Source organism: Purpureocillium lilacinum (assembly GCF_023168085.1).
Source record: "Purpureocillium lilacinum CBS 284.36 DNA, scaffold_7, whole genome shotgun sequence".
Classification (NCBI taxonomy): domain Eukaryota; kingdom Fungi; phylum Ascomycota; class Sordariomycetes; order Hypocreales; family Ophiocordycipitaceae; genus Purpureocillium; species Purpureocillium lilacinum.
The window spans coordinates 2226638-2252927 of NW_027072117.1; the positions used below are offsets into that span (position 1 = coordinate 2226638).

At 58.5% G+C, this 26290-nt stretch overlaps 6 protein-coding genes and 2 non-coding genes across 8 annotated transcripts; 4 read left to right on the forward strand and 4 right to left on the reverse strand.

Annotated features, from left to right (window-relative positions):
- Positions 1-606: 606 nt before the first annotated feature.
- On the forward strand, positions 607-2502 carry PLICBS_009576 (uncharacterized protein; the record flags this gene model as incomplete). The annotated part of the gene is made up of 2 exons (XM_018325185.2): positions 607-1629; positions 1684-2502. The coding sequence occupies 2 exons, from the start codon at positions 607-609 to the stop codon at positions 2500-2502; spliced, it is 1842 nt and encodes a 613-aa protein (XP_018176579.1).
- A 1544-nt stretch (positions 2503-4046) lies between these two features.
- PLICBS_009577 (uncharacterized protein) lies at positions 4047-7986 on the forward strand (the record flags this gene model as incomplete). Its single annotated transcript, XM_065601674.1, has 2 exons — positions 4047-7857; positions 7880-7986. 2 exons carry the CDS (start codon positions 4047-4049, stop codon positions 7984-7986), a joined length of 3918 nt encoding a protein of 1305 aa, XP_065457746.1.
- Positions 7987-8913: 927 nt separating this feature from the next.
- PLICBS_009578 (formate dehydrogenase (NAD+)) lies at positions 8914-10692 on the reverse strand (the record flags this gene model as incomplete). The annotated part of the gene is made up of 5 exons (XM_065601675.1): positions 8914-9254; positions 9308-9852; positions 9946-10100; positions 10441-10488; positions 10690-10692. 5 exons carry the CDS (start codon positions 10690-10692, stop codon positions 8914-8916), a joined length of 1092 nt encoding a protein of 363 aa, XP_065457747.1.
- Positions 10693-15097: 4405 nt separating this feature from the next.
- Positions 15098-15171, reverse strand: PLICBS_009579. The gene has a single exon. It is a non-coding gene; the product is annotated as a tRNA-Val (tRNA).
- Positions 15172-15229: 58 nt separating this feature from the next.
- PLICBS_009580 lies at positions 15230-15303 on the reverse strand. The gene has a single exon. It is a non-coding gene; the product is annotated as a tRNA-Val (tRNA).
- Positions 15304-17621: 2318 nt separating this feature from the next.
- PLICBS_009581 (uncharacterized protein) lies at positions 17622-18338 on the forward strand (the record flags this gene model as incomplete). The annotated part of the gene is made up of 1 exon (XM_018325189.2): positions 17622-18338. The coding sequence occupies one exon, from the start codon at positions 17622-17624 to the stop codon at positions 18336-18338; it is 717 nt and encodes a 238-aa protein (XP_018176583.1).
- A 1243-nt stretch (positions 18339-19581) lies between these two features.
- Positions 19582-21269, forward strand: PLICBS_009582 (uncharacterized protein; the record flags this gene model as incomplete). Its single annotated transcript, XM_018325191.2, has 2 exons — positions 19582-19827; positions 19947-21269. 2 exons carry the CDS (start codon positions 19582-19584, stop codon positions 21267-21269), a joined length of 1569 nt encoding a protein of 522 aa, XP_018176585.2.
- Positions 21270-21589: 320 nt separating this feature from the next.
- On the reverse strand, positions 21590-24702 carry PLICBS_009583 (uncharacterized protein; the record flags this gene model as incomplete). The annotated part of the gene is made up of 5 exons (XM_018325192.2): positions 21590-22263; positions 22318-22612; positions 22661-22750; positions 22802-24591; positions 24663-24702. The coding sequence occupies 5 exons, from the start codon at positions 24700-24702 to the stop codon at positions 21590-21592; spliced, it is 2889 nt and encodes a 962-aa protein (XP_018176586.2).
- Positions 24703-26290: the final 1588 nt, after the last annotated feature.

Below are 26290 nucleotides of genomic sequence, written 5' to 3' on the forward strand. Positions count from 1 at the left end.
AGAGATGTGTCGGGTGGCATCAGAGGCGGGTGCTCGCTGTAGCCGCGGCGGTTATAGTGGGGGCGGTGCGCTGAACAGGCGCTGTGCGCTGTATGGCCTTACCTAAGCTTTGCACGGCAGTTGGTCGGCTTGAAGCGGGCCACCAATGAGGGAGGGTGGCTGGCCGGGGGGGACTGGGCCAGCGATCATCGCCAGCTCTCATTTGGACCCCCGGGCCCCGAACCGCAAGTAGCCTGACTGGCCGGCCAGACTTTCTCCTTTCTTCTACACACAACAAGCGCGCGCAACCAGACCGTGAGAAGCTTGGATAAGTTTCGAAGATTCGATCCGTTATTGTCATTTACAGCCTCCTTGAGTTGCATTATACACTTTCAGCCACGAGCCACGCCCCATCAAAGACGAGCGACCGAGAACGTCACGCGAGCCCACGACCCTCAAAACACCGACTGCCTTTTCGACATCACCGCGCACACCGTCTATTACGTCGCCGCTATGCGCCGTTGCCTCTAGACTCCAGTACTCTATATACACGACGGGATAGAAGTCGCGGCTGTCGGCGCTGAAGCCGTTTGAGAGCTCAGCTTGAAGCCAGGGCGGCACGCCAGAATGGCCCCCTACAACGCCGCCCAGTCGCAGACGCGAGACTCGCTGGAGCTTGCTTCGCTGGCAAGCTCGAGCAACAGCAATGGGGGCGCCACCTCCGAAGTGTCCTCGCGGCCGAGCATATCGTCCTCGCGGAGGCTCTCACTGGTGGAGGAGGAGGATCCGTTGGACGACGATAACCCCGCGGCGCGGATGGGCATGCGCGGGCGATCATACTCGGTGTCATCAGCGTTTGACTTTGCGGGGAACCTCTTCCCCTTAAGCTCGACTACCGGCACTGGCGGCTATGCTCCTATAGGCGCACCGACAAGCGCGGCGCGGGCCGGGGGCGGTCTGGGCGGAGGGTCACTGGAGAAGCACAAGACGTTGACGTACCTCAACGGTCTGTCGCTGATAATCGGCTTGATTATTGGGTCTGGAATCTTCTCCTCACCTAGTCAAGTGAGCTCCAAGGTTGGATCGCCGGGCGCGGCTCTGATCGTCTGGATCGTGGCCGGCATCCTGGCCTGGACGGGCGCCGCCTCATACGCCGAGCTTGGAGGCGCCATTCCTCTCAACGGCGGCGCGCAAGTCTACTTGGCAAAGACCTTTGGCGAGATGGCCGGCTTCTTATTCACCTGGGTTGCAGTCTTGGTACTCAAGCCCGGCAGCGCCGCCATCATCGCCATCATCATGGGCGAGTACTTTGTGCGCGCCATCATCGGCGCAGAGGCGGAGACGATCAACCCCTGGGTAAACAAGTCGGTTGCGCTCGTCGGCCTTGCGATAGTGACGTTTCTCAACTGTATCTCCACGCGGGTGGGCACGCGGGTCAACGACTTGCTCATGTTTTTGAAGTTTGTGGCATTGCTGGGCGTTACGGTCACGGGCATCGTGGTGGCGATTACTGGATACACTTTCAAGGACGGCGATCAGAAGGGCATGTCGTGGAAGGTGGAGGATTGGTTCAGCAACACCTCCTCGGACCTGTCGAACTGGGCTGTCGCTCTGTACGGCGGTCTGTGGGCTTTTGACGGATGGGACAACGTGAGTCGAAGCCGAGACACGTGGTGATGCTTCTGGCATGCTGACATTGCGCAGACCAACTACGTGGTTGGCGAATTTCGCAACCCAAGTCGCGACCTGCCTAGGGTAATCCATACGGCGATGCCCATGGTCATCCTATCCTATGTTCTCGCCAACATCGCCTACTTTCTCGTCCTACCCCTCGACATCATCAACAAATCCAACACCGTGGCCGTCATGTTCGGCTCCAAGGTGTTTGGAACCGTCGGCGCCCTGATTATGGCTCTGCTGGTCAGCGCGAGCTGCTTTGGCGCTCTCAACTCCTCAACCTTCACCGCCGGTCGCCTCGTCTACGTCGCCGGCAAAGAGGGCTACCTCCCCAGCCTCTTTGGTCGCATCGGCGCGCAAAACGAAGACGCCCACGGCATGTCGACGCAGCGCACGCGCGGCTGGGTCACCAAGAAAGTGCGCGGCTGCTTCGGCGACGACGACGTCGGCCTGTTCTACACGCCGATATACGCGCTGATCCTGAACGGCGCCTTCACCGCCGGCTACGTCGTCATCGGCGAGTTTTCCACGCTCGTGACGTTTTACGGCGTCGCGGGCTACACGTTCTACTTCATCACGGTGCTGGGCCTCATCATCCTGCGGGTTAAGGAGCCGCAGCTGGAGCGCCCCTACAAGACGTGGATCACGACGCCCATCATCTTCTGCTGCGTCAGCGTGTTCCTGTTCAGCAGGGCGGTCTTTGCGCAGCCGGTGCAGACGCTCGCCGTGGTGGCGTTTGTGGTTGCGGGCATTCCCGTGTACTTTTGGAGGATACGCGGGCGGGATCAGGTCCGGAGAAAGGAGGGAGAGGGCGGAGAGAGGAAGTGGTGGAAGTTTTGGAGATGAGCTCGCTCGGCGGACTGGGGGGTGTTTAAACAAGTGTTCAAACGGCGCTCTTCCGGGGGACTGTCTGAGGACTGTCTGGTGTATTTTGGATTCTGGGGTTTGCATGGCGAGGGTTGTGGGAAAGCATCTGATTATGGGTAAAGTAACGAAATACCCGGGCGGCCGGAGTCGGCGCACGCAGTAATAACAGCGCTGCGAGCTGCCCATTCTACAGGATCGCTTCTACATCGTCGTACAGAAACGTAGGCGCTGGAGTGTTCGCAGCATTGCTGACCGCTGACCGCTGGCGTTCTTGTCTTGGACTCTTTGGGTTTAGGCATGGCGCCGGGCCGAGCCGCTGGGGTGTGCGAGGCGAACGTCAACGTCGGAACGACACGCGCGGAGGACTTCCAGGTCAAAGCTTGTTAACGGAGCGGGACCGTTGCGAAGCTTTCGTGGGAATACGGAGATTGGGAATCATGTACTTCCTACTCCGTGACTAGTAACGAAATACTGCCTGCTGTGCTCAAATCTCCGAGTCGGACCAAACGCAGACAACAAGGCGCGGTCCGGTGTGAGCTGAGAAGGCGAACGAATGAATGCCTCAGCGAATCTGCGGGGGTCTACGAGCCAAACCCCTGCCCAGGCACAGCCCTGTACAACGCATGGGCCCCCTGTAAGAGGAACGCATGTGTAGGCCCATCATTCGTCGCTTAAGCGCTCGTCCTCTCAGTATCCCGACGGTTAAGAATTCACAGGCGTTTTGACGCGGTGACGAAGATCCAGTCGCCGAAAAAAGCAACATTACAACCCGTGGCCTTGGGCTTCGGCATGGGCCGTCATCCAGTTGGTGCGGGAAGCGCTTCGCTTGGGGAAGAGAGGCGGGCTTCTGTCGTGCATTGTGACGACCTGAAACCCCCCCTGTCCGTTGGCTATACGTTGTATTTCCAGTTGACTTTGAGGAGGAGGATAGGTGCATATGCGGTGCGGACATGGGCTGGGTTCCCCGCCCGGCCAGCGTCTTGCCATTGCGTTTACCTCAAAGTCTGCCTGATCTTGTACAGGCAATCCCCTTTACAGCATTCGCTTTGAAGATGTTCCAACTTGAAGAAAATGCCTTCCGACATGCTTGTGTGTACTCGTTAGTCGTTACCACATACCCTCAAGCCCCGTACTGGGCCGTTTCTGAACATGAAGCGCCGAGGGCCCTGGCCTATACTTGTAACTTCCCTGCAGCCCAATCGCCGGTTCACCCTCCCTGTTGGCCCGGGCCACAGCGGTGGTGTGTAACCCGGACAAGTAGCTGCATCTAACGGTCGAATGACTGCTTTCTGCCGGCTGCCCCCAGTTCTTGAACATGTCCATGCCCGCCTAACAGCAACAGTTTCCTGCTGCTGCATCAACACACGACGCCATGACCGTGCGAGAAGACGGGCGAAGCATTCGTCTGGTCTAGCAGATCCTCGAGAGTACGAGTCTGGTTGCTGTCGTTGCCGTCGTTGCCGTCTTTGCCATCGTTGCTGTCGTTGATGTCGTTGCCGCCGTTGCTGCCGTCGCCGCCCGCGATGCCTGCTCCCTGGGCGATTATTCTCGTTGCTCCTTTGGTCGCAGCTGGGGACGACCTATCCGATTTCTCTAACAACCTCGCACAGGACCTCGGACCGCTGCTTGCTCTTTTTGGCGAGTCCATTACGCGACAGTACCTTAGCGAGAGCACGACCTTCCTTGACTACTTGATATTCGCACTATGCCCCATCGGTATTATCACGGCTATCGTCTCTGCCATTCGCGTTTGCGGGCACCCATCCTTGAGGGCGTTTATCGGGCGTTCGCAGGAAGGCTCTGGCGTTGTCGAGGCGGAGCTATGCACGTCCACGAGCCGCGATGTTTGCGAGCTCTTCAACCAAGGAGGCATCACACGTGTCCTCGGCAGGCCTAACGTGCTGGAGCTGGTATGCGTGCAAGACAAGTCGGCGGACCCGGACCCGGATCCAGACCCGGACCCGGACCGAGTTACGGCTCCGACCGCTGCCCGGCACCGCGCCCCGATGACCGCGGCGGGTGATCAGAAGGTGCAATTATTCCAGGATTATCTTGAAAAGATGCCAGATGATCATGACGAATGGAAGAAGCAGAAGGGCTCCTTTGCCACCAGCAGTGAAACCGACTCGGCATCAGGCTTCGCACCAAAGCCCAATCTGTCCCTCAACGTTGGCATAAAGAGGCAACCCCTCTGGGTATTCTCTCTGGTAGCACTTATAGGACTGGTCTTTCAGGCCGGCCTTGTCGTGCTCGCTGGGTTTGGAGCATGGAAATGGGATTGGGGCATCAGTCAATCCTTCGACTCTTCGTCCAAGGACTATGCACCGCGCATGTTCATTTCCGGAACCGCTTTGCTCTGCCTCGGAATGTTTGGCTGCGCTGCAATCGTCGGGCAGGCCACATCGGAAGTCACCTACAAGCGCCAAAAGTCGTCTGCCAGTTCTAGTCGCCTAATATGGTTGCAACCCGGGCCGCAATTTGTCGGCGACCAAAGCTTTGATGCGTTTGTACACCTGGAAGACCGGTCAAAGCCACTGGAGTCTTGGATCTCCTCACGCAAAGAGCCGACCGGAAAGAAGTTCCAGATAGCTACGTTTGCCGCAACGATGATAACCCTCGGCGGTTACGTGCTTCAGTTCATTGGACTGCGTGGCATGAAGGCTTGGGTGTCAATCGCGCAGCTTGGCATCACCCTCGTCATGGCTTTTCTCAGATGCCTACTCCGAATGCAAAGGCTTGGACCAAAGGACAGCGAGTTCGCCACAATGCCCGATCTGGTATCTGGGTATGAGTTGGACTGGCTTGCATTCAGACTTGCGCTACCTGGATCACCGCCTAGAACCAAGACCTTCATGGAGAACCTCCGTTCGAGCTTTTCAACTGGCCTTGGGCGACCACCAAGCAACTCTCCGTCCACCGACAGGCAGCTTGGCGACATGCATGGCTCGTATAGGGCGCCGTCGTGGCATATCACAGGATGTGCTATGTTGGCTACACGAGGGCCTGACGACCCTGAGTTACCTTCGATGAATGACGCGCAACGGAAACCCCATGGAGCGGATGATGTCCTGGAACGGGATGGCAGCAGCTCCGACACCTCGAATCAGCCACGGAATCAAGTGCATATGACAACTCAAGAGATGTATGAGCAACTACTCTCAATAAGGAAAACACTTGCGAACTTGACTGGCAATCTCTCTTTTGAGGGGCTGCACAAGTCTCAGTATCAATACTGGGCTGACGAGCAGGTCTGTGTCCGCTCTCGAGCCAAGCAGCTCGCAGCGGCCGTAGGACAAGCTGCCGACAGCATCATACGACTTGAACATGAAGGCCACAAGCGTGCGGAGATTACGCTCAGAATAAGTGCCTCAAGACCATACGGCAAACTGGCCAACGAGCAGTTTCGTGAGCAGAGCCTACGAGTGATGATCAGACCACCATCAACAGAGACTCATTCTGGTTGGGCCATTGATCCAGCGCAAGCAGAAGCAATACTTGGACTCTGGATGTGGTCGCTTACATACGACGAGCGGCTTTTCAACAACGACGGGATGCACAACCTCCGTCAAGTCTCAGACCAGCGGGAAGACGAAGGGTTGCAGATCATATCGGCCGGTCTTGACAACGATGATTGGGAGAAGATGCATAACATCCAACAAGAAATGGACTTGTGGCTCGGAAACAGTACCGCAATGATCCCAAAGTACACATTGCTCGTTGATGAGGACGATACACTGGGTCACGGAGACTTGTGGGTGTTACAGAAAGGCCACCACGATGTTTGGGAAAAGTACAAAGGCAAAGAACAGATGAGAGATCGGATCCCGCACCGCTTCTTCGGATGGAACATTGTTTATCAGGCTCTTGGACTCAGACCTTGCGAGGCAATACGATGCGCCAAATCCCTTCGGAGTATCTCCAGCTACGAGAAAGCTCAAATATCTGTCCGAATTCAGTGCGCACCGCGACGGCACGCCCTGCTTGATCTCTGTGGCCGGGGTCTTTACACGTCTTTGATTGGGTCTCTGACAAAGCTGAACGGTATCGCGACGTCGACAATCCTCGAGCACGAGGGCCAGATTCAGCTTGATAGCCGTGACGTGTCTGCCATGGTGGATGCGTTTGTCACGAATGGGCTGGGGTCTCGAACCGACGCCATGATGAGCATCATCCCGGAGTTCAGGGCCCGCCTACGGCCAAATACGCAAGACATGCTCACGAGCATACTCAACGGAGCGGACACGTACCGGAAGGCCGGCGAATGGGATCGATCACAGCTCCTTCTTCGATGGGCCTGCCGCGAGTATTCGCAGCCATGGGACAGGGGCACAGACATGCCGTCCGCAGACAACGTGGCGGCCTTCGTTCGCGTCTTGCAGAAGACCAGTGAGCTTTACCGCTGGTCTTTGGCGAGAGACACAACGCAGCAAAGGCGACAGTTTGGCCTCGATGGCATCCGCTGGCTTGACGGGAATTACGGCAACGGCTCGCATTTAGGCGAAGGGGGCCAAACACAAAAGCAGGACCCTGAGTTCGAGCGCCGTAATGAGGAAGTCAGCAAGGTCATCGATCGATACAAGGAGATTGCCACCGCCTTCGCAGCCGGCAACCGTGCTGCGTCGGATCCGGGGGGGACAGACCCTCCACTGGTGCAGGCCATCAAGAGTCACGACAGAGCAAAGACTCTTTATCACCTCTGTTTCGTTCACGAAGGTGACTTTGGATCAAGAAAGTTACACCCGGCACTGCCCCTGGCGATGCGCAATAAGTGGCCAGAGGTTGTCGAGGCCATCCTCGAGCTGAGGGGCAACATCGACAGCCAAGACGAAGGCGGTAGGACGTCAGCTTCCCACTGTGCAGAACTGGGTCTTGAAACAAGTCTCGGCGACATTCTGAGACTAGGTGCTTTTGCAGACTTGGCTGATATCGAAGGTCGGACACCGGTGCACTGGGCGTGCCTCAATGGACAAGAGAAAACTCTCAAGATCCTCGTCGATACGAAGCAGGTCGACCTTCATCGCAGTGACGCTGCTGGGCAGTCAGCGATTTGGCATGCCATGAAATCCAACAACAGCGCTGTTGTGGGCTACCTCTGCGATGTCGATATCGGCGTCGTTGAAGAAACGAACAAAGTTCGCGAGACGGCGATCATATGGGCAGTGCAACATTGCAATCGCGAAGTGGTCCAGGCGATGCTGAGCCGTCTATTGGACGCAAAGAAGGACAGCATCGATCAGACAGATGCGTCTCAGCGGACCTTGCTCTATCATGCTGCAAAATCAGGCAATGCTGCTGTAGTAAATCTGTTGATCGAGCATGGAGCAGACGTGGACCGTGCTAATGAGTCTTATTGGAGGCCCATTGAAGTGGCAGCCGAGGAAGGGCATGAGGAGACAGTCCGAATCCTGCTCGATGCTGGAGCCAACCTCGTACCGGAAAAGAAACACACAGCTTGTGCTGTAGCTCGAGCCGCTGAGCTAGGACGACGATCCTTGATACAACTGTTTTTGGAACACCATCCGCGGCCCGATATAGATCGGCCAGCTTGGCAAAATCGGACCCCTGTGTCCTTGGCTGCTGAAAGAGGCCGCTATGAAGTTGTCAAGATGCTTCTTGCTGCCGGGGCGTCCGCGAACCGTGCCGACGATGCGGGCAGGACTTGGCTCTATTGGGCCGCCGACAAGGGCTTGGATGACATCGTGAGCTTGCTGCTCGCATACGGAGCCGAGACGGACCGAAGCACAAACCTTGGCGACACTCCATTATACACTGCCGCCGAGAGTGGGCACACAAGGGTCGTGAAGATATTGCTGGATCATGGTGCCAATCCCAACTTGATGGACACTAGGAACAGGGAACGCAAAACCTCACTACTTCGGGCGGCAGAAAAAGGCCACCTAGCCATCGTGAAGCTGCTCCTAGAACACAGAGCCAACGCGAACCACCTTGATAGGCGGCAGACAACAGCGCTGATGTATGCGTGCAAAGACGGTCACGAAGACATTGTTCGAATATTGCTAGATCATGGAGCCGACGTCGACAATATGGACATGTTTGAACGGAACGCACTCTACTACGCAGACAAAGGATGGAACAAAACTATTGTGCAGCTGCTGCTTGATCGCGGGGCAGTAGCGACGGCTCCGCGAGGCACATCGAATTGAATACATATCTTACGCGAGTGTCGATACCAAATTGCAGCAAATAGGTCATTATGCGGCGATTGCTGTCCTTGCTCTCGTTGGCAAATGACAGCTTATTATGAACGTACGTCGCATAACGTCGTTATTTGAACTACCACAGCGGCTGTACCGGCCATCAATATTCTGATACATAAACTTCATTGTAACCTTTCGCTCTGCCAGCAGGAATCAGCATCATACGGCCACCCTACTTTCTCTGGCCGTATGCCTTAGTAGCATAGTCTCCCTGGTGGACGATCAAGTCCTCGGGTCGGTAGTCGTGCCTGCCGCTGAGGTAGCTGTCCAGTATAGCCTTCGTACCATCGGCGTAGCGCTGCTGGGCATCGAGGGAAGTGCCGGACATGTGAGGCACCATGGCGTTGCCGCCACCGAAAGGGTTCTTTGCCGTGCGCAGGGGGTGGTCCCTGGGTGCGGGCTGAGGAAACCACACATCGCCACCATAGCCGGCAAGATGGCCCTCTTTCAGAGCCCTCTCAACGTCTTCCTTGACGACAATGGCACCACGGGCGGTGTTGATGAGGTACGAGCCTGGATCATTGTAAGCGCTTGAGTATATCAGTCACTCAGTTTACGAGACATACCTGGCTTCATCTTCTTGATGAGGTCGTAGTTAAAAAGACCCTTGGTCTTCTCATGTAGCGGGCAGTTGATGGTGACAACGTCGCATTCCTCCAGCATCTTCTCGAGGCTCTCAACCCGTCTGCAGCCAATCTCGTCCTGCGCCTTCTTAGAAAGCGGCTGGTAGTCGTAGTAGAGCAGCTCCGCGCAGTCAAAGGCCTTGAGGCGGCGCAGAACACGCTCGCCGATGCGGCCGACGGCAACGGTTCCGACGACCTTGCCTTCAAGATCATACTCTTGCTTGGCTACGGCAGCGACATCCCAGTCGCCACGCTCGATCTGCTCGTGGGCAGGGACAAAGTTGCGGATGAGGACAAGGATGGTCATGACAACGTGCTCGGCGACAGAGACAACATTGCTACCGGTGACCTCGGCGACGGTGATGCCGCCGTTGGTCTTGTTGGCGGCATTCAAGTCGACATGGTCGGAGCCGATGCCGGCTGTGATGGCGAGCTTGAGGTTCTTAGCCTTGGCTAGGCGCTCAGCGGTCAGGTAGCCAGGGTGGAAGCTAGACGTTGTCAGTACAAATGCTCCTGTGGTGTTGTGTGTTCTTTCGTATCCGCAGCAGCAGGTCGGCAGGGTAGGTATAAGAGGGACTTACGGAGTGGTGATGATGATCTCGGCGTCGACGAGCTCCTGGTCAAACTTGGAGTTCTCGCCCTCCTTGTCAGAGGTGGTGACAAGGGTGTGTCCCTGGTCTTCGAGCCACTTGCGGATGCCGAGCTCGTTTTCGGTGGTGCCTAGAAGCTCTGGGACCTGCGATTCGGGGGAGCCAAGGCGGCACGCATTAGCGGATGCAACCAGACGCAGATGATTCAGTGAGGCTGTCAAGGGATGGGTTGGGTGACCTTCCCCGCATTACGTATTCCGATGGCACCCCGCGTTTCGGTGGCGCTGAGGACGTCGGCCGTAATGCGGTTAGGGGAGGCTCGGATGGAAGGTCAAGATGGATGGGACGAAAGGAGCTGCCCTCCCGTCACATCTGCCCAGACCTCGTATGAGACACCAAAAGTAGCCGTTCCCAACGAATTGAGGGACACTCGGTGGAGCAGAGACCAAACAAATAGCAACAGAATCTGGAAACAGGAAGACTTACATCCTTGGCGTGCTGGCCGCCGTCGTAGAGAACAAGAAGGACTTTGACCTTTTCACGCGCCGTTGTCAGCGCACGAATCGAAGACGGCTGGAACCGCGGCCCGGAGACTGGCGAGGATATGGTGGAGGAGAGTTTTCTGCTGAGTCCGGCCGCCCGTGACACGAACGGGCGTGTCGCCGAGGAACATGTAGAGAAGAGGGCGGCGCGGGAAGCGAGAGGGATACAACGGGACAAGGGGCGGAAAAGTACCATTGTGACAGATTGACTTGTACACGAAGGGGGGATGGGCAGTTGATTTGCACAATTGAAGCAGCCTCGCGCGGTCGGGCCGGCGAGGAGGAGGGCGGGTGGTTTTTAAAGTTGTAAGTCGCAAAGCTAAGACCTCGGCGAGGGGGTGTGTAAGCACGCAGACAGTGCGATGCGATGCTGGGAGGCTTGTAGAATTAGGAAGCTGCTGGACGTGGCAGTCGTCACGATCGGCTCCAGACGGTATGGTATGGGAGGAGAGGAAGAGCGTCGCGTGTGTGTTCTTGCCGCCCAACTTCGGGACAGCTAGGGAGCGCCGGCTGGACTGATATTTATGCTTCCACCTCTGCGATCGCCTGCCTGCTGGGCAGGAACAAGCCCAGACGACCCCTCCCTGCCCCTTCCACCCGCGTCTGCGCCTCGTCGCACTGATTCGTCGATCAGGCCAGACTGTGTGTGTGGCATCGTGGTCTCGCCGTCCCCTTTCTCCTCACTTTCCAGTTTCGCCTGACGTCCCGCCCGTCCGTCGATACCCACCGCGCGTTGCCTGCTCGCATAGAGCTCGGGATTGCGAGGCGGGACCCCGTCGCGACAGCGGCACAGGCGCGCGCCACTTCGCCGCGTTTGGCCCGGAAAGGCCCCAGCGTTCATGTTAGCAGGCAGCGAGTACGGGCTACTCCAACAGAGCTGCAGCCCGCAGGAGCTCTGGGCCTTGCCCAATGGGCGCCGCCTGGGGAGGCCGGAAAGCAGCGGGGGTCTCCGTTGCCGCGACAAGGCGAGCACATTGCTGGGAGTATCTCGGTGTTCGGGGTTGAGGGAACAAGGACCCCCAGCTTTGACGCCGCAAGTTGTGGGGCAGCCGCCGTCCTTCCCGTGCCACCGTCGCGAATCGAGTCGCGTCGATGGAGCGGGGTTGAGCGGGGGATGCCCGTCGCGGGTTAGTCGGGCGTGTGAGAGTGTGGCCGAAGATTGGAGACTTGCGACTTGCCGACCAGTCGATGCCTCTTGGGCCTCATCAAGGTGCATGAGCTGGACGCGGAGACTGGGCCTCGACACGGCTCTGGACTCTTTGACGTGTGAAACATGATGCAGGTTATAAGTCGCATCGTTGGACGCTCCCACTGAACGGAGTCACGGAGAGGCTTCCGCTTTTCAGCCCCGCGAAAGTACGAGAACGTTGGGCGTGATCAGATACATAAGAACCCACCTGTCTCGGGGATCTCGCCCGGGACGCTTCACCGGAGCTGCCTCCTGGCGGCGGCTCGCATGAGAGTCCCTGCAGAAGACCGACCTGCTCCACACGAGCTCCGTCCGTGTCGACCCCGTCTGGTGCCATGCGTCCCGGACAATTGCCAGAATGCCGATCCAGTCACTGGACGCTGGAGCTCCGCATGTCCGAAGCTCCAGATTCAGGCAGTTCTTAGCGTCGTCACAAGACTATGGATAATGTTGAAGTTGGAGGCCCTCAATCCTACCGCACATTACCTGCTTACTGGTCTTGCAGTCGTCGTCACTAGCCACAGGACCTGCATTATGAACAATCCGCCCCAGAGATCAGCCATTGTGGCCTGCTCACGACGCCCTGGTCAAGCGTCGGGAGGCTTGCGCCTGGGTCCAGATCTGGCAATGGCAGCTCCCCACGTCCTCGCCCACGACTTTCCAGAAAGATTGAGAGATTCTTCGACCACTACATATCTGCCACCGTGCCCGCCTCATCTACCACATGTGTCGCAGTCCGGATAATGTCTCGACACCGGGTGAGATGGAGTAGCAGAACACAGGGGCGGGTCACCCTTGACCGAGCGATGCAACCTACTTCGTACTCTTGACCGAGGGTAACGCAACCATTACATCCGTGCCCACTCCGTCACTTGTTCCCGACGCAAGCTGCCGTCGCTCTCCTCCGCTCTCCAAGAAACCTTCCTCCGGCCTGTGAGCAGGCTCCGTCCGCGCGGTACTGGGCGTAGCACTCGGCCCAGAGGTCGTGATCAGGAAACACTTGCAGGCCACTGATCTGGTAATCGACGCTGACGGCGCGCTCTTCTACTGTAAAAGCCATCCCGTGCCGCACGCCAGGTCCTGCTGACGGGAGGGCCAGCCAGCCCGAGATCGCCGTCAGGCGCTCAATCGGGGCACAAGGTTTTCATTCGATCAGCAGGCGCAGTTGTCATATGCGCGTTGTCCATGCCTCAATTGTGAGCCCTTGCCCTATGGAGTGGCATTGCATTGCATTTCGCGACGTCAATGTGTGACGTGATTTGCGCGAGATGCACCTTGAATGACATGTCGTGGCACCCGTCCATTCAATTACGCTCCTGCTGTGATCCGACCATCCGCAACGCTGACCACGCATTTCCCACGCATGCGACCTTGTTTGCTTGGCATGTTGTAAGTGGGACATGAACGAGTGGTTATTGGGGGACATGGATGCAGGAGCCCGGCTTGATACCGCACAAGCAGACTGGGCCTCATGAGAAAGATTACTATATTCGAGACAAGAAACTTCATCTATACTGACAACCTGATTGTGTGCGACTTTTGCTGATACCCGACCAAATTTCCTCGAGTCCCTGGCCTTTCGCGCCTTTCCCCCAGCCCCATCTGTACTTCGAACATCCGCTTCGTAATGTTGATCAAACTCAAGCAAACTCCTCGTCGATACACAATTTCGGAGCTCTCTGCGACTTTGAGCGGCCTTGTCGAGAGTCTCGATACCTCGATCAATTTACGGGGAGATCTTGACTCCACGAATGGTCGACCTTCCGTGAACCGGGAACTCTCTGTCCACAGCCCGATCTTGACATCATTGTCGGATGATGAAGCCAAGCACAAAGCCAGCGCGTAATCAGCTGGGCGAACCACCTTTCGTGTAATCGGCGCGGGAGGTTGCGGTACAATCTTTCGCATGAAAGATTGCTCCAAGATCGTCAAGATCGCCAGCTCGATGCATTCTAATGCCCTCCGACCCAACTTTAGAGCACATCTGACGGCATACATCAAATGGAGCAGCATAACGTCGATAACGTCGAGGTACCGGAGTCCTTTGCGTGCTGCCCTCGCGTGTGCGACGAGCATTCTCGATTTCACGCCGTCTTCCCTCAGCTGGGCGAGTCTGCCACAAGCGCAAGAGTAATGCCATCAGCGCCCTTCCTCGTCGCGGAGCGAATCCACCCACTCCCAGAACCTACGCGCGAAATTATCATCCAAGCCTACTGCCTGGCAGATCTTCAAGCTGGTGCTCGCGCTTCTCCAGTGAGCAAGAAATGCCTCGCGCGTGTTCACTTGGGATTCGCTTCCCGCCGCGCCGTCCGCCGGGTGTTCTCACTGCGCAAGTTCAAGCTCTATCTGGCTGACCTTGTGGAGAGCGAGATCGATGTCGAAGACCTGGCCCGAAGAATGTGAAGTGCGGTTGCGGTCATGCATTGGGCGGTTCGTCGCGATGGAAGGGATGTGGAATTCGTTTTGGGGCAGCAAAGCTATCGTTTCGCAAGCGACGGCTTTCGATCATTACGTCTCAGAGACCGCCAGATCTTGCCCAACGAGTTTCGATCACTACGCCTCAGATGCTGAAGACGGAGCCTTTATCGGCTCCGACTCGCCTCTTGATTACCATGCTAATGAAGACCCAGCCATCACGAAGTCAGGTTCTTTCTTCTCAACTTCAACGAAGCAAGGCCAATCACTCTGGATCGAGAAGACGTTGGCAAGGCGATTGCGGCATACAGGGACAACGACCCGTACTTCCCTAAGCCTGGTCGGATGACAGTAGAGGAGCGCAGCATCTGGAACGCGTCGCGTTTGTGGAGGCTTACATGGCAAAACCTCATGAGGTGATCGAGAACAAGGGCCGCGGCAGTGAGGTATTACGACTTTCGCGCGAACTCATTCAGGGGTTGATCGATTCAGGGACTAGATCGTCTGCGCAAGAGGAACGAGAGGAACGAGAGGCATGCTATGAGCGGAACAACTGCCTCGACGACTTTAGACATGGACGAAGCGACACTTGGACGAAGCGCTCGGAGCCCATGACCGCTAGCACCCGGTTCCAGCCGCTCCTGGGAAACCTCCGCGATACGAATTCGCGTCATTATCAGCTCGCACGCATTCGCATGGGCCTTTCTCCCCGACCAGAGTGGCCAACGCAGGGTCCTCGACTCGTAGACGCCATGAAGATAGAGATCAACGGCATGCCTGTCAGCAACTGATCCCGGGAAATGTCTCAAGTGTCTGATTTGAGCGGGCAGTTGCTCCGTAGCGCGTGGCTCATCGTGTTAGTAATAAAAAAAAAGGCCGCGATCCCAATATTGCTCCCAGCTCGCGCGAAACGACGCCCCCGCGGTGGCCAACACTCCCCCCAAGCAAAAGAGCCCAAGTTGAGGCAAGCCAAACGACAAAAAAAAAGAAGACAACGTGGTTTCGCCCGGGCTCGAACCGGGGACCTTCTCGGTGTTAGCGAGAAATCATGACCAACTAGACCACGAAACCAGGTGAATTGTGTGAAAAGGTCAAAGAAGTGAAGCCGTCTCCGAAAAGACAGACATCGTGGTTTCGCCCGGGCTCGAACCGGGGACCTTCTCGGTGTTAGCGAGAAATCATGACCAACTAGACCACGAAACCAGATGATTTGTTGAGAAGAGGCGAGGCTCAAGTGCCTTAAGAAGGCTTTGCAAAGGTGTGGATCACTTTTTTTTTGTGTGCCTGTTCGTGATGTGTGTGGAAGCGGAGAGAGATTCGGCGGCGGCGGCGGGTCTGGCGGGTTCTAGCCCGCGTCCAGCGACATGGGGGTCAGGTTGAGGGCGTTCCTGTCTACCCTGAAGCTAATGCTCGTGAGAGGTAAGAAGCAGGAATAGGGCAACAAATGGCGATTGAGGGTCGAGAGTGTCTATCGACTATGCTGAGCACCCTCAGTGACCTTATGCATACCGCATATTCGGAGGGCTTTCGTCTTATCGGATCGTTGACATCACCCGTTTAGGTAGATTGCCTGTTCTAGCAATTGGCGTGTCAAACAACATGGTCAAGAACAGGTGTCATCGTCCCTGTCTTGGGCAAGTTGTTCCCGAAGCGTGCAGAATGTTCCATACAGTCTCATTGCAAAGGCTTTTGCGTCATGTGTCCCGTCATGCCAACGCTCGGGAGGCTGTGCAAAACGGTCTTGAGTGACGTGACCTCTCGCGTGAGAATTCCACGGGAGGCAGAAGGCGACCTCACTATGTCGCCACACAAATGCCATCGGCACTTCAAGTAGTAGCAGGATGCTTGATGGGCGGCCCGAACGCCACGCCGACGGCAGAGACGAAAGCCTCGCAGACGAAACGGCCGAGCCGCATCGCCTTACCTCCGGAGCGCGTCGCTGTGTGCGGACGACGCAGCAGCTACGCCTACGCCACCGGGGACGGACGAGGCGCAGAACAAATTCCCACCAAACATTTTACACGGCCAGCGTCGCAACAGTTCGTAAACCGTCAGCCGACTCAAGCCACCCAAACACCCCAATGCAGCCTACCGCTGACGGCGTGGGGGATTGGTTTGATGATGTCGGCGGGCGGCCCGGAGGAGGATGAGATGGCATGGCAGGGCTCGGCACACGAACTCGTAGGATCGCGGGTGCGGCGTCGCTTTGTGTGGACCCTTGTCCCGGGGAGGGGGAGGAATGTGGGACAGGCGGGAGTGCCGTTGTGTTTCGTTTCACCCGAGGATGCAGTTTTCGTTTGGTGGCAATGTCAGCCGCGGCTTCATGGATGCCTTGGGCATGATTCTGGGTTCGCCGTTGCCTCAAATGCGACAGTGAGGATTGGGCCGTTCTTTGTAGTCGGTTATCGAAAACTGCTGATCTGATCAGGGCCTGGACCGACGGCCTGCCAAGTAATGGTCTCGTCTGGCAGGCGGCCCGGTTGCTATATGGCGACCGTCTCCCTTGCAGGCAGCCGTGCGACATGGGCGTCGCCTTTCTGTGTCGGCGCGTCACTCACTGCACATTGCCCAGACCACGCGACGGCGAATCACGGATTCCTCGGCAGCGACCGACCAGGAGCTGCGTCTCAACGAGGAAATTGACTGCGAAGACGGTCGCAGCGCCCTCGGATGCAACCCTGGCGTGACATCACACAGGCACCAGGTCTCTTCTCACCAGCCGGCATGCCCAGACGGCACCACCGCCGCTGGCCGCCTGTGCTACGGCGGCGGGAAAACCACACAGGGCGATACGAGCTGACGGTTGGGCTTCTGCTACGGTGCTACAGCTGCTGCTGCTGCGTGCATACGCTTTTTCTTGTTAGCCGCATTGATGCCAAGAGGCGTGGGTGCTGATCCTGTTGAGCTGAGTGTCGCCGAGGAGACCAAATGAAGGAAACTTGTAAGGGTTCGAGCGCAACGCATGACGACATGGCGCCATGCGCTGCCGGCAGTCGTGGCATGGGGGGGCCTCGTATTGTCTTCCCAAGCGTCCCTACCTTGCCTCAACCTCCAGCGGACGGGTGGCGCTACGCCCAACCTCCACTATGCACCCCCACAGGGTCCTGCTCACCCGCTGGGCTAAGGTAGCTAGTATTCCCCGGTGGATGGATGGCATGGACGATGCAGAATGGGCCGAACGGGCATGACGGGCTCCAGTTGTCCTGCTCCGCCCGACGGGGATCCCTTCTCCGCATCGCCTCCGTCCCAATGTCTATCCCCGTTTTGGGCTCCTCCATCTCCTGCCCATCGTCATCTGTTGCCGCATCAATCAATTCGTCACGGCATCTCCTCGCCCGGATCTGCGACGGGCCAGTGCGACGAGACGAGCGTATATATAAGAAGCTGCGCGGCACACCCTGGCTTTCATCCTCGACAAGTCTTTAAACAGCAATCATCACCACTACTCTCTCTCCGTCTATACCCCTACTATCAGCATTTACTCCTTCCGTCACCCGGGCAAGCAAATAGAAACCGTTAGCATGATTGCCTCTGCGCTCGCCCTCGGCCTGGCCGGCCTCGCCGCCGCGTCCCCCATCGCCGAGCGCCAGGTGACGCCGCACTACCCCGAGACGTCCTCGTCCAAGGGCTTCCACCTCGTCGTCAACGTCACTGACGCCTCGCGCGACTTCCACCCTTCCATCCAAAACACATACATCGCCAGCATCCACACCGGCGCGGGGCTCGCCCTCGTCGGCAACATCCCCACGACGGACAACGCGCGCGTCTTCTACCAGAACGGCACGGCCGAGGAGAGGCGCTTCGGGCGGTCCAACGTCATCACCGACGGCGGCACGCCGCCCTTCCCGCAGGGCCTCAAGCTCGTCAAGGACGCCGGCTCCGACACGCTCTCGACGGCCAACCTCAACGCCGGGCTCGGCACACCCGGCGTGGGCATCGCGGGCTTCCCCAACCCCTACGCCTTCCTGTACCCGGAGACGTGGGCCGCCTGCAACGAGAGCCTGCCGTACTACCAGGGGCGGTACTTCATCATCTTCAAGCAGGCCGCCACGACGGTCGACAAGGACGGCAAGATCCACGACAACGTGCCCGAGGGGTGCGCCCCCGTGCGCCTGCTGCCCGAGTGCACGCCGCTCAACGACCTGCCCGCCGGATCCTCGTCGAGCCACGAGTTTGCCATCGAGGACCGCTGCTACAAGGACGTCAAGTCCATCAAGTGGAGCGAGTACGGGCCCTGAGCGAACAGCGCGACGAGGGAGTCCAGCCGTGGACTGTTTGTTTTTAACCTCTCCTTGAAACGACATGCGACATGACGGGATTGGCTATGGCGGGGGAGGTCTTAGAACTGGCTATACTAGCATACACTCACTTGATACCCAATACAAACTAATAATTATGAGTCCTATGTGCCATGATTTGCTAGTCATTACGTGATGACGAGGATTTTCTCGGGTCGTCCGTCTCATGCGCGACGCTGTGTTCACCTGGACTTGGGCCGTGCGAGCTGGACTACGCAACATTTCGCTACGTTTGCCATGTCGAAGCCATGACGCGTCGTTGAGCAACGTGCGACAGACTGGTAATTATACCTGCGTCGTGTGCGTATACCTGTACGCGTCGACTCAATTATACACTTCAGCTGGCATCTCCAGGTCTAGGTCTCGCTTCGCCTCATACCGTCGAGCCTCGGCTGCCCGCTACCTACATAACAACCAACACGTCCAGGCTGGGATGCGCAATGGACAAAACGGGCGTCCGCCACAGTCCTGATTCGCTGCAGCCTCGAATACGCCACCAATCCAGCCCGCATGACACCCTGAAAAAAGCCCAGCCAGGCCTGCCCGGCTCGTGCCGCCGAGGAGCGGACCAACACAGGCAACACCAGTGTGGCTCGTGGATGGGAATCGTCGGCTGCCTGCACGTCACACGGGGCACGGTCCAGGGCCTGCTGATGGCGAGCGAGTGACCAGTGACCACCAACGATAATAGCCCTCCATCTCAGGTTCCCTTATCGGTCGTTTCCCCCCAGCCCCCCCGCGCGCCAGCCACGGTTACGGTATCCGTTCGGGCTCCACCAACGGCGTAGGCGGCGGCGGACCGTGTAACCGTAAGCTACTGTACGAGTACCTAATCAGAGACACCTAGCCGGCGTGTCACCGACTCATCATCTTCCTCCCCTCTGTCCCACCGCCCTCAGCTCTCCTCGACATCCATCTCCTCCTCTCGTCACCGCACAACCATCCCCCCGAACCGAGCACCGACATGACGAGACGCGCGCCTTCCACAGCCAGCCCCCACGAATCCGTGCTCTCCCTGCGCCAGCAGCTTTCCGACACGCTGTCCGCCATGAGCGCCAGCAGCGCCTCCCACTCGCTCCCCTCGCCGACACCGGCCGCCGCCGCCGCCATGCCAGCACCGACCTCATCCTCCCCGTCGTCGTCGCCGTCGCCCGCGCGCACAAAAAACTTCATCCTCGCCGACATGGAGGGCCGCGCGCCCCGGGACAACCGCGTTTGCTCCCGCTGCATCGCCCGGCTCGCCCCCGGCGAGATCGGCCAGGTCAACTGGCACCTCCCCGAGGACCAGGCCTGCCGCCTGTGCCAGGTGGCGCGCTGCGAGCCCGAGGCCTTCACCAAGCCGTTTTGCGACTTTTTGCAGGAGAACCCGACCGTCTTCCACACCGTCGACTACTTTAAGCGCAAGCTCAACCACGCGGGCTTCCAAGAGGTACGTTGCGTCCTTGTTGATATCGTGTGAAGACCGCCCCGCGGCTCGCGACTCACATGCACACCTCCATGTACGAGAGGTAGAGGATTCAAGTAAGCTAACTGCTTCATGCTCTACAGCTCCCCGCCCGCGACTCCTGGGCCGACAAGGTCCAGCCCGGCGGCAAGTACTGGGTCTCGCGCAACGGCAGCTCGCTCGTCGCCTTCGCCGTCGGACGCGACTACAAGGCGGGCAACGGCGCGGCCATGATCGGCGGGCACATCGACGCCCTCACGGCGCGCCTCAAGCCCGTCAGCACGCGGCCCTCCAAGGCCGGCTACCTGCAGCTGGGCGTCGCGCCCTACGCCGGCGGCCTCAACCAGACGTGGTGGGACCGCGACCTGTGCATCGGCGGCCGCGTCGTCGTCCGCGACGCCGCCACCGGCAAGACGTCGTCGCGCCTCGTCCGCGTCGACTGGCCTGTCGCCAAGATCCCCACCCTCGCGCCGCACTTTGGCGTCGGCATGTTTGGCCAGAACAACAAGGAGACGCAGGCCGTGCCCGTCATCGGCCTCGAGAGCGCGGGCGCAGACGCCGCGGACAAGGCCGCGCCGCTTGGCCCGCCCGGCGCGTTCGTCAACTCGCAGCCCCCGCGCCTCGTTAGGCTCATCTGCAAGCAGCTCGGCGTCGCGGACTATACCTCGGTGCTTAACTGGGAGCTCGAGCTGTACGACTCGCAGCCCGCGCAGACGTGCGGCATCGACCGCGAGTTCATCACCGGCGGGCGCATCGACGACAAGCTGTGCTCGTGGCCCGCGCTCATGGCCCTCATCGCGTCCTCGGCCGACTCCGACCGCGACCAACAACACGCCTCCAAGAGCGGCGGCGGCGACGGCTACATCAAGGTCGTCGCCCTCTTCGACGACGAGGAGATCGGCTCGCTCCTCCGCCAGGGCGCCAAGAGCAACTTCCTGCCCCTCGTCGTCGAGCGCGCCGTCGAGGCCCTCAACCCGTCGACCTACGGGCCCGGCCTCATCGGCCAGACGTACGCGCGCTCCTTCCTCCTCAGCGCCGACGTCACCCACGCCGGCAACCCCAACTTCCTCGAGTCGTACCTCGGCGGGCACGTGCCGCGCCTCAACGTGGGCGTCACCATCTGCGGCGACAGCAACGGCCACATGACGACCGACGCCGTCTCCACGGCCATCCTCCGCCGCGCCGCCGAGCTGTGCGGCGCCACGACCCAGGACTTCCAGATCCGCAACGACTCCCGCAGCGGCGGCACCATCGGCCCGTCGCTGTCGAGCATGATGGGCGTGCGGGCCGCCGACGCGGGCATCCCCCAGCTTAGCATGCACTCCATCCGCGCCACCACCGGCGCGCTCGACCCGGGCCTGGGCGTCAAGTTCTTCAAGGGCTTCCTCGACAACTGGGAGAAGATTGACGGCGAGTGGGAGCACTAGACGCGCTGTACACTTGCGCAGAGTGTGTGCTGTCAGCGAGAGAAGGTGGTTCATGTGCAGACGTATATCCAACGGCTTGAATAACTGCGTGGCCCGTCACCATCATAGAGATCCATCATATAGCCCCATAGACATGCACTGCGAGGCGCCTTCAAGATACCTTCAATTCAAAACCCCCCTTAAGCCAAATGCCATCGCTTTCATATGCCACACACCCGGGCAACCATCTTTTCAAATGCCCGGTCCTCCCCATCACACCACGGGGGGGGTGTTGCTATGTACAATCCAATCTACCATGCTCATAGTGCTTTTTGCATGTATCATACACCTTCGTCTTTCGAATTCCTCCGATATTCCCGCGACTCGCGCACTTCCATGAGTCTGGTCGCGTCCTCCTCGTCCTCCTCTTCCTCGTCATCGCTATTGGCGTCCTGCTCCTCGTCCTCTGCGACCGACTCGTCCACGGGCTTGCGCCGCTTCTCAAAGTCCTGCTTATGCGCCTCCGCCAGGATCTTGGAGAACCTTCGCGAGCCGGTTTCCGGGCGTCGCCTCAGCGTTCCCGGGGTGCTAGCCACCGCCGTCGAGGTCGATGCCGACTGCGGAATCTCCTGGTGTCGCTCGTCCTCGTCCTCCAGCATCGGGCTAGACTCGGTGCTAGCGCGGTCCATGAGAGGCTCGATGCGGTACGGAAGCGGCACGTCGCGCGAGGCCTTGTACTGCGACACATTTGCGCAGTGCTCGTTTTCCACGCGGAACAGCGCCCACATCCCACGGCGCGTAATCTCCATGAGTGACACCATGAACGATACGATCGTGGAGTGCTGCGCATTGTGGGTGAAGATGGCGTAGAAGATCCACGCGAATCGGAGGATCGGGTCGATGACCATGATTGCATAATAAGGCCAGCGTCGCTTCAGCGCCAGAATATCGCGGAGAAGGAAATGCCGGGAATGCGTTTGCAAAAGTGAAAAATCCATGAATAGGTCCCAAATTGCTACCCCATGTCAGCATTTACGCCGGCGTTTCCCGGGTGGCAGCACAAACTTACAGACATATACGCTGTTGATGATGGAGAAGGTTATGAACAGCGCGAGGAGTGTGTGACCAGCATGGATGCGGTAGAGAGAGAGGATTACCGACGATACAATGGTCATGGTGTACTTGCCACCGTTGACAAGATGCGGAAACACGTTTCGCGTATCCTTATAACGCCGAAGACACTGCAGAAATCGCCAGATTGGCGGAAGGGTCATGAGGAAGCCCAGGAGTCGCGAGTGATTGGAGTTGCACTGATCCGGGTTGTTCCAGTCCTTTGCGTATAGGCAGAAGAATAACTCGATATTCTGAAGTAGCTGTCAGCGGAGCCCGGTGGATGTAGCAGCAACACTTACAGCCATGCAGTATGTCAGAGAACAGTACATGTCTCCGAGGAAGAAGTCGCGAAATTCGACAGGATATATACCGGCCAGCAACAGGCGCCACTGAATTGGGTCAGCACCGCATAGGTGGTCGAAGTATGAGCATATACTTACGTGGGCATAAACAAACCATTGCCGACTCTTGTGCGCCAGCACGGGTGCGGGGAGGAAGATGATAAAGGCCGTAATTGCAATGAGAAAAACAGGGTAATACGTATATAGCCACTCCGGCCCGTACTGGCTGAAGTTCATCCACATAAACATGCCCAGAAGCAGGAGGAAGAAGCTCGGAAACTCGGCCAGGCGCCGCCAGTCGATGTGGCTCCGCTGGTCAAATTCGAAGATGAAGGGGTAATTGACCTTGTTTCGTGTCCAGACAAAGCAATTGATGCAGAAGAACGAGAACATCAACAGCATGAGAAAGTACCCTCCGTAGAGTTGCAGCAGATAGCTGGTCTCCCTTCGGACAAGTTGGTCCTCGTCAAAGAGCAGTTTGGCGCCGTACACGAGCCCTTGCACCGTGAACACTATCCCGACGCCAATCAGGAAGCCATTCAGGAACGAGCTGCCCGACTCGTCAGTGGGCTTCCGAGCCAGGCTCCGCAGCTTTCCGGCGGCGAGCTTGTGGTTGCCACGCTCAAAGTAGCGCGCGTAGAGATCTTCAATCGCTTTGATGTGCCCGTCTAGCACATCGCTGTTGACGAACCACGCCTTGTTGACTTTCTCAGTCATGAAACGCAGGGGTGGCCTGGCGTTCGCCGCCTTGTCGAACTTCTTATTCAGCTTCCGAAACGCGGTTCGGTTCAGCAGCGCGTACGACTTGAGCAGCTCGAGCCCGCGATAGAACTCTTGGAGGGCCAACTTAAGCTTCCGTTTTGCAGTTCGGTACGAGACGTCGCTGCTGGGGGGTCGTCGGCTGTAATCGCGCCTCGTCTCGGCAGACGCGCTTGGTGGCAGGAACGGTGTCCGAGGCATGTTGCGCAGGGCCTTGGAGTTGGGCCCGGGCGGAAAGATTTTGGCCTTGAACGGGTGCACCCAGCCATTTGACTTGTCGACGCCATTTTCATGGCCGTTGCTGTGAGCGGCACTGTCGTCTTGCTCCTCGTCCACCATTTCCTGGATGCGTCGATTTCGCATCTCGTGCAGCTGCTCTCTCAGGACGGTGAGGCGCTGCCCGGCTTGCTCTTCCTTCATCTTGTAGAAGCTCTCGACCTTGTCCAGCTCCGAGTCCATGAACTCGTAGAACTCTTGTTCTCTCTCTCGAACCTGATCAACGTGCGGGACGGCGGTATCCGACCTCGGAAACGTTGCCGATGCGTGGGACAGAATGCGGGTGATGCGTGACGGCGATTCGCCGAACGTCGCAGTTGCCGATCGTTTGGGTGTCGTGAGCTGATCGGTGCCATTGGTGTTGTGTACGGCCGCCGCAGCGGCTTTCGATGCCTTCCGCGTCATGGTGAAGCGACTGAGACTCTTACGCAGCGTGTCCGTCGACCGTGGCGGCTCTGGGGAGTCGAGAGGCGGGTGCAAGGCTGGAGCAGGGAGCTCAAAGTTGTGGTGGCCATCTTCGGGGTTGGGAGGACTCGACGGCGGCGGCGTAGCCACGAAGCTTCCATATTGAAGGTTGTTTCCATCGCCTCTCAGGGCCTCGTGCTCGGCGGCCGGGGCGCTCGTGGGGATGGGCCGTGCTTCGGACGAAGCTGGCGGCGCTCGACCCGGGGCGCCTCGAGATGCGATGGTCGCCGAGTGGGACGGTTCGGGCCCGGGTGTTCGGCCAGCGGGCGTCGGCCGGAAGAAGGACGGCGTCCGGTTGCTCAGGCCGCGAGGCGTCCTGTTGATGGCGCGCGACACGGCCTTGACGTACTTCTTGCCGGCCTTGTAGTTGAGGTACTTGATCCGCCACTCTGCGTCGCCGAGGTTAATTTCCCAATCAATCCAAGACATATCGCGTAACGGTCGGTCGGTCGAAACTCACCGGGAACCGCATCCCGCTCCAGCTCTTTCGCGAACTTCATGGCGGTCCGCTCAGCTGCAGCGCAGTCTCGGGGGACTGGACCGACCTGGACCAACAGGCATACGGCCGCAAGATATTCGAATCCGCGGTGTCGATTCTGATGCGCCGTCGGCTTGAAGATCTCTCGAGGCTGCCACGGACTGGCATGCGGGTTGGCGAGTCAAGGTCGGGGTTGACCTGTAAGAATCTCCCGACGGCCAACGTGCGCGCAGAAGTGAGACCCCACACTCGGATTTTTTCGACGCCCAACACACCTGCCCCCCAGAACAAAGCCCGAATCAGGAAGCCAGTCTTGCCTGCGCCTGCCGTCTTTCGCTTTGTCTGCCTGCCTCCTGGACAATTGCATATGCCAAGAACGCCTACGCTGGCCTTGGCCTACCCGGCAGTTCACGACGTCCGCAATGAGGTCGCATTGAATCGCGTCTCCAGGTACCAACCGACGGTTGGATCTGTGCTGGCGCTCGTCGCACCACATCTGGCGTGACATCATTGCCACTTCCGGACGCGATGGCGCATTGATGTCATGCCCTGCGCCAGGTATTCGCTGATACAGGGCGCGCCCGCACCGTTAACAACGGCAACCTAACGGCCACTACCGACGCCGCAACGCCAACCGCGCAAATGCCCAACAAATGCAGCGGATCATATATCCGTCATTGTGTCCGCGCTAACAGAATGGACTTTGGGGAGGCAGATGCCGCTCCAACGGCCAACCCCACATGATGCGACGATGAACTGGCGGATAAATCAAGCATGCGGTTGGTTGCTTCAAACGGAGAAGCAGACAAAGCTATCGCGGGTGTACGTATCGGTGCTATGTTGACGCACTCCATTCCCTGTTTGGGCCATTGGGCCCATTGCTGCAGAGTTGCCATTGCTCTGGTTTCCGGATGCAAAGGCGCCTGGCGAGTTGATGAATGGCTCGAGCAAGCGAGCCAGGTCGTCTTGGAGCTGCGCTGGTCTCTGCGACGCCGTACCTTGTTCAGCTGTAACCCAAGCTCCTGCATCAGGCACACGGCGCCTCCCAATCAGCAGCCCATCCCCATCCAAGACATCAACGTTCTCAGGCCCCGACCACCGGCGGCATGCGCCCAACGAGACATTCACCACATGCGAGACACACGGACGCAAGTAACGTGATTTCTTGCTCCCTCCCGCCAACTGGACCATTCAGACCAGAGATTTTATCTGCCAAAGCCGGGAGTGCCGCGGAGGGCGGCGCCGAGCTGAAAGACGGCGGCTCCAATAGCCGGGCACCGGAGGGCAATTCTTGACCGCTTCAACTGCGCCGGCGGAAAGCCGTACCTCGAACGGCGCGGGCCAGCAAATAAACTTTTGACAGCGGACCTCGGTGGGAACAATACAGCGGATGTGACGGATGAGCTGGTGGCGCAACGAACAAGAGATTGTCCGTGGCAGAGCTCCGTACAACCTCGTCCCGAGGCCGCCGCGGGCGGGAAGATCCGCAGTTGAGCTTGCGACATGGGCTTTTGCTCATGACTCTGCTGCCTATGTGCTCCTCTCCACAGCACGTCGCGTCGGCCTGACAACAATCAGCCTCGCATGGGCAGGTCACCATATGAGTCGAC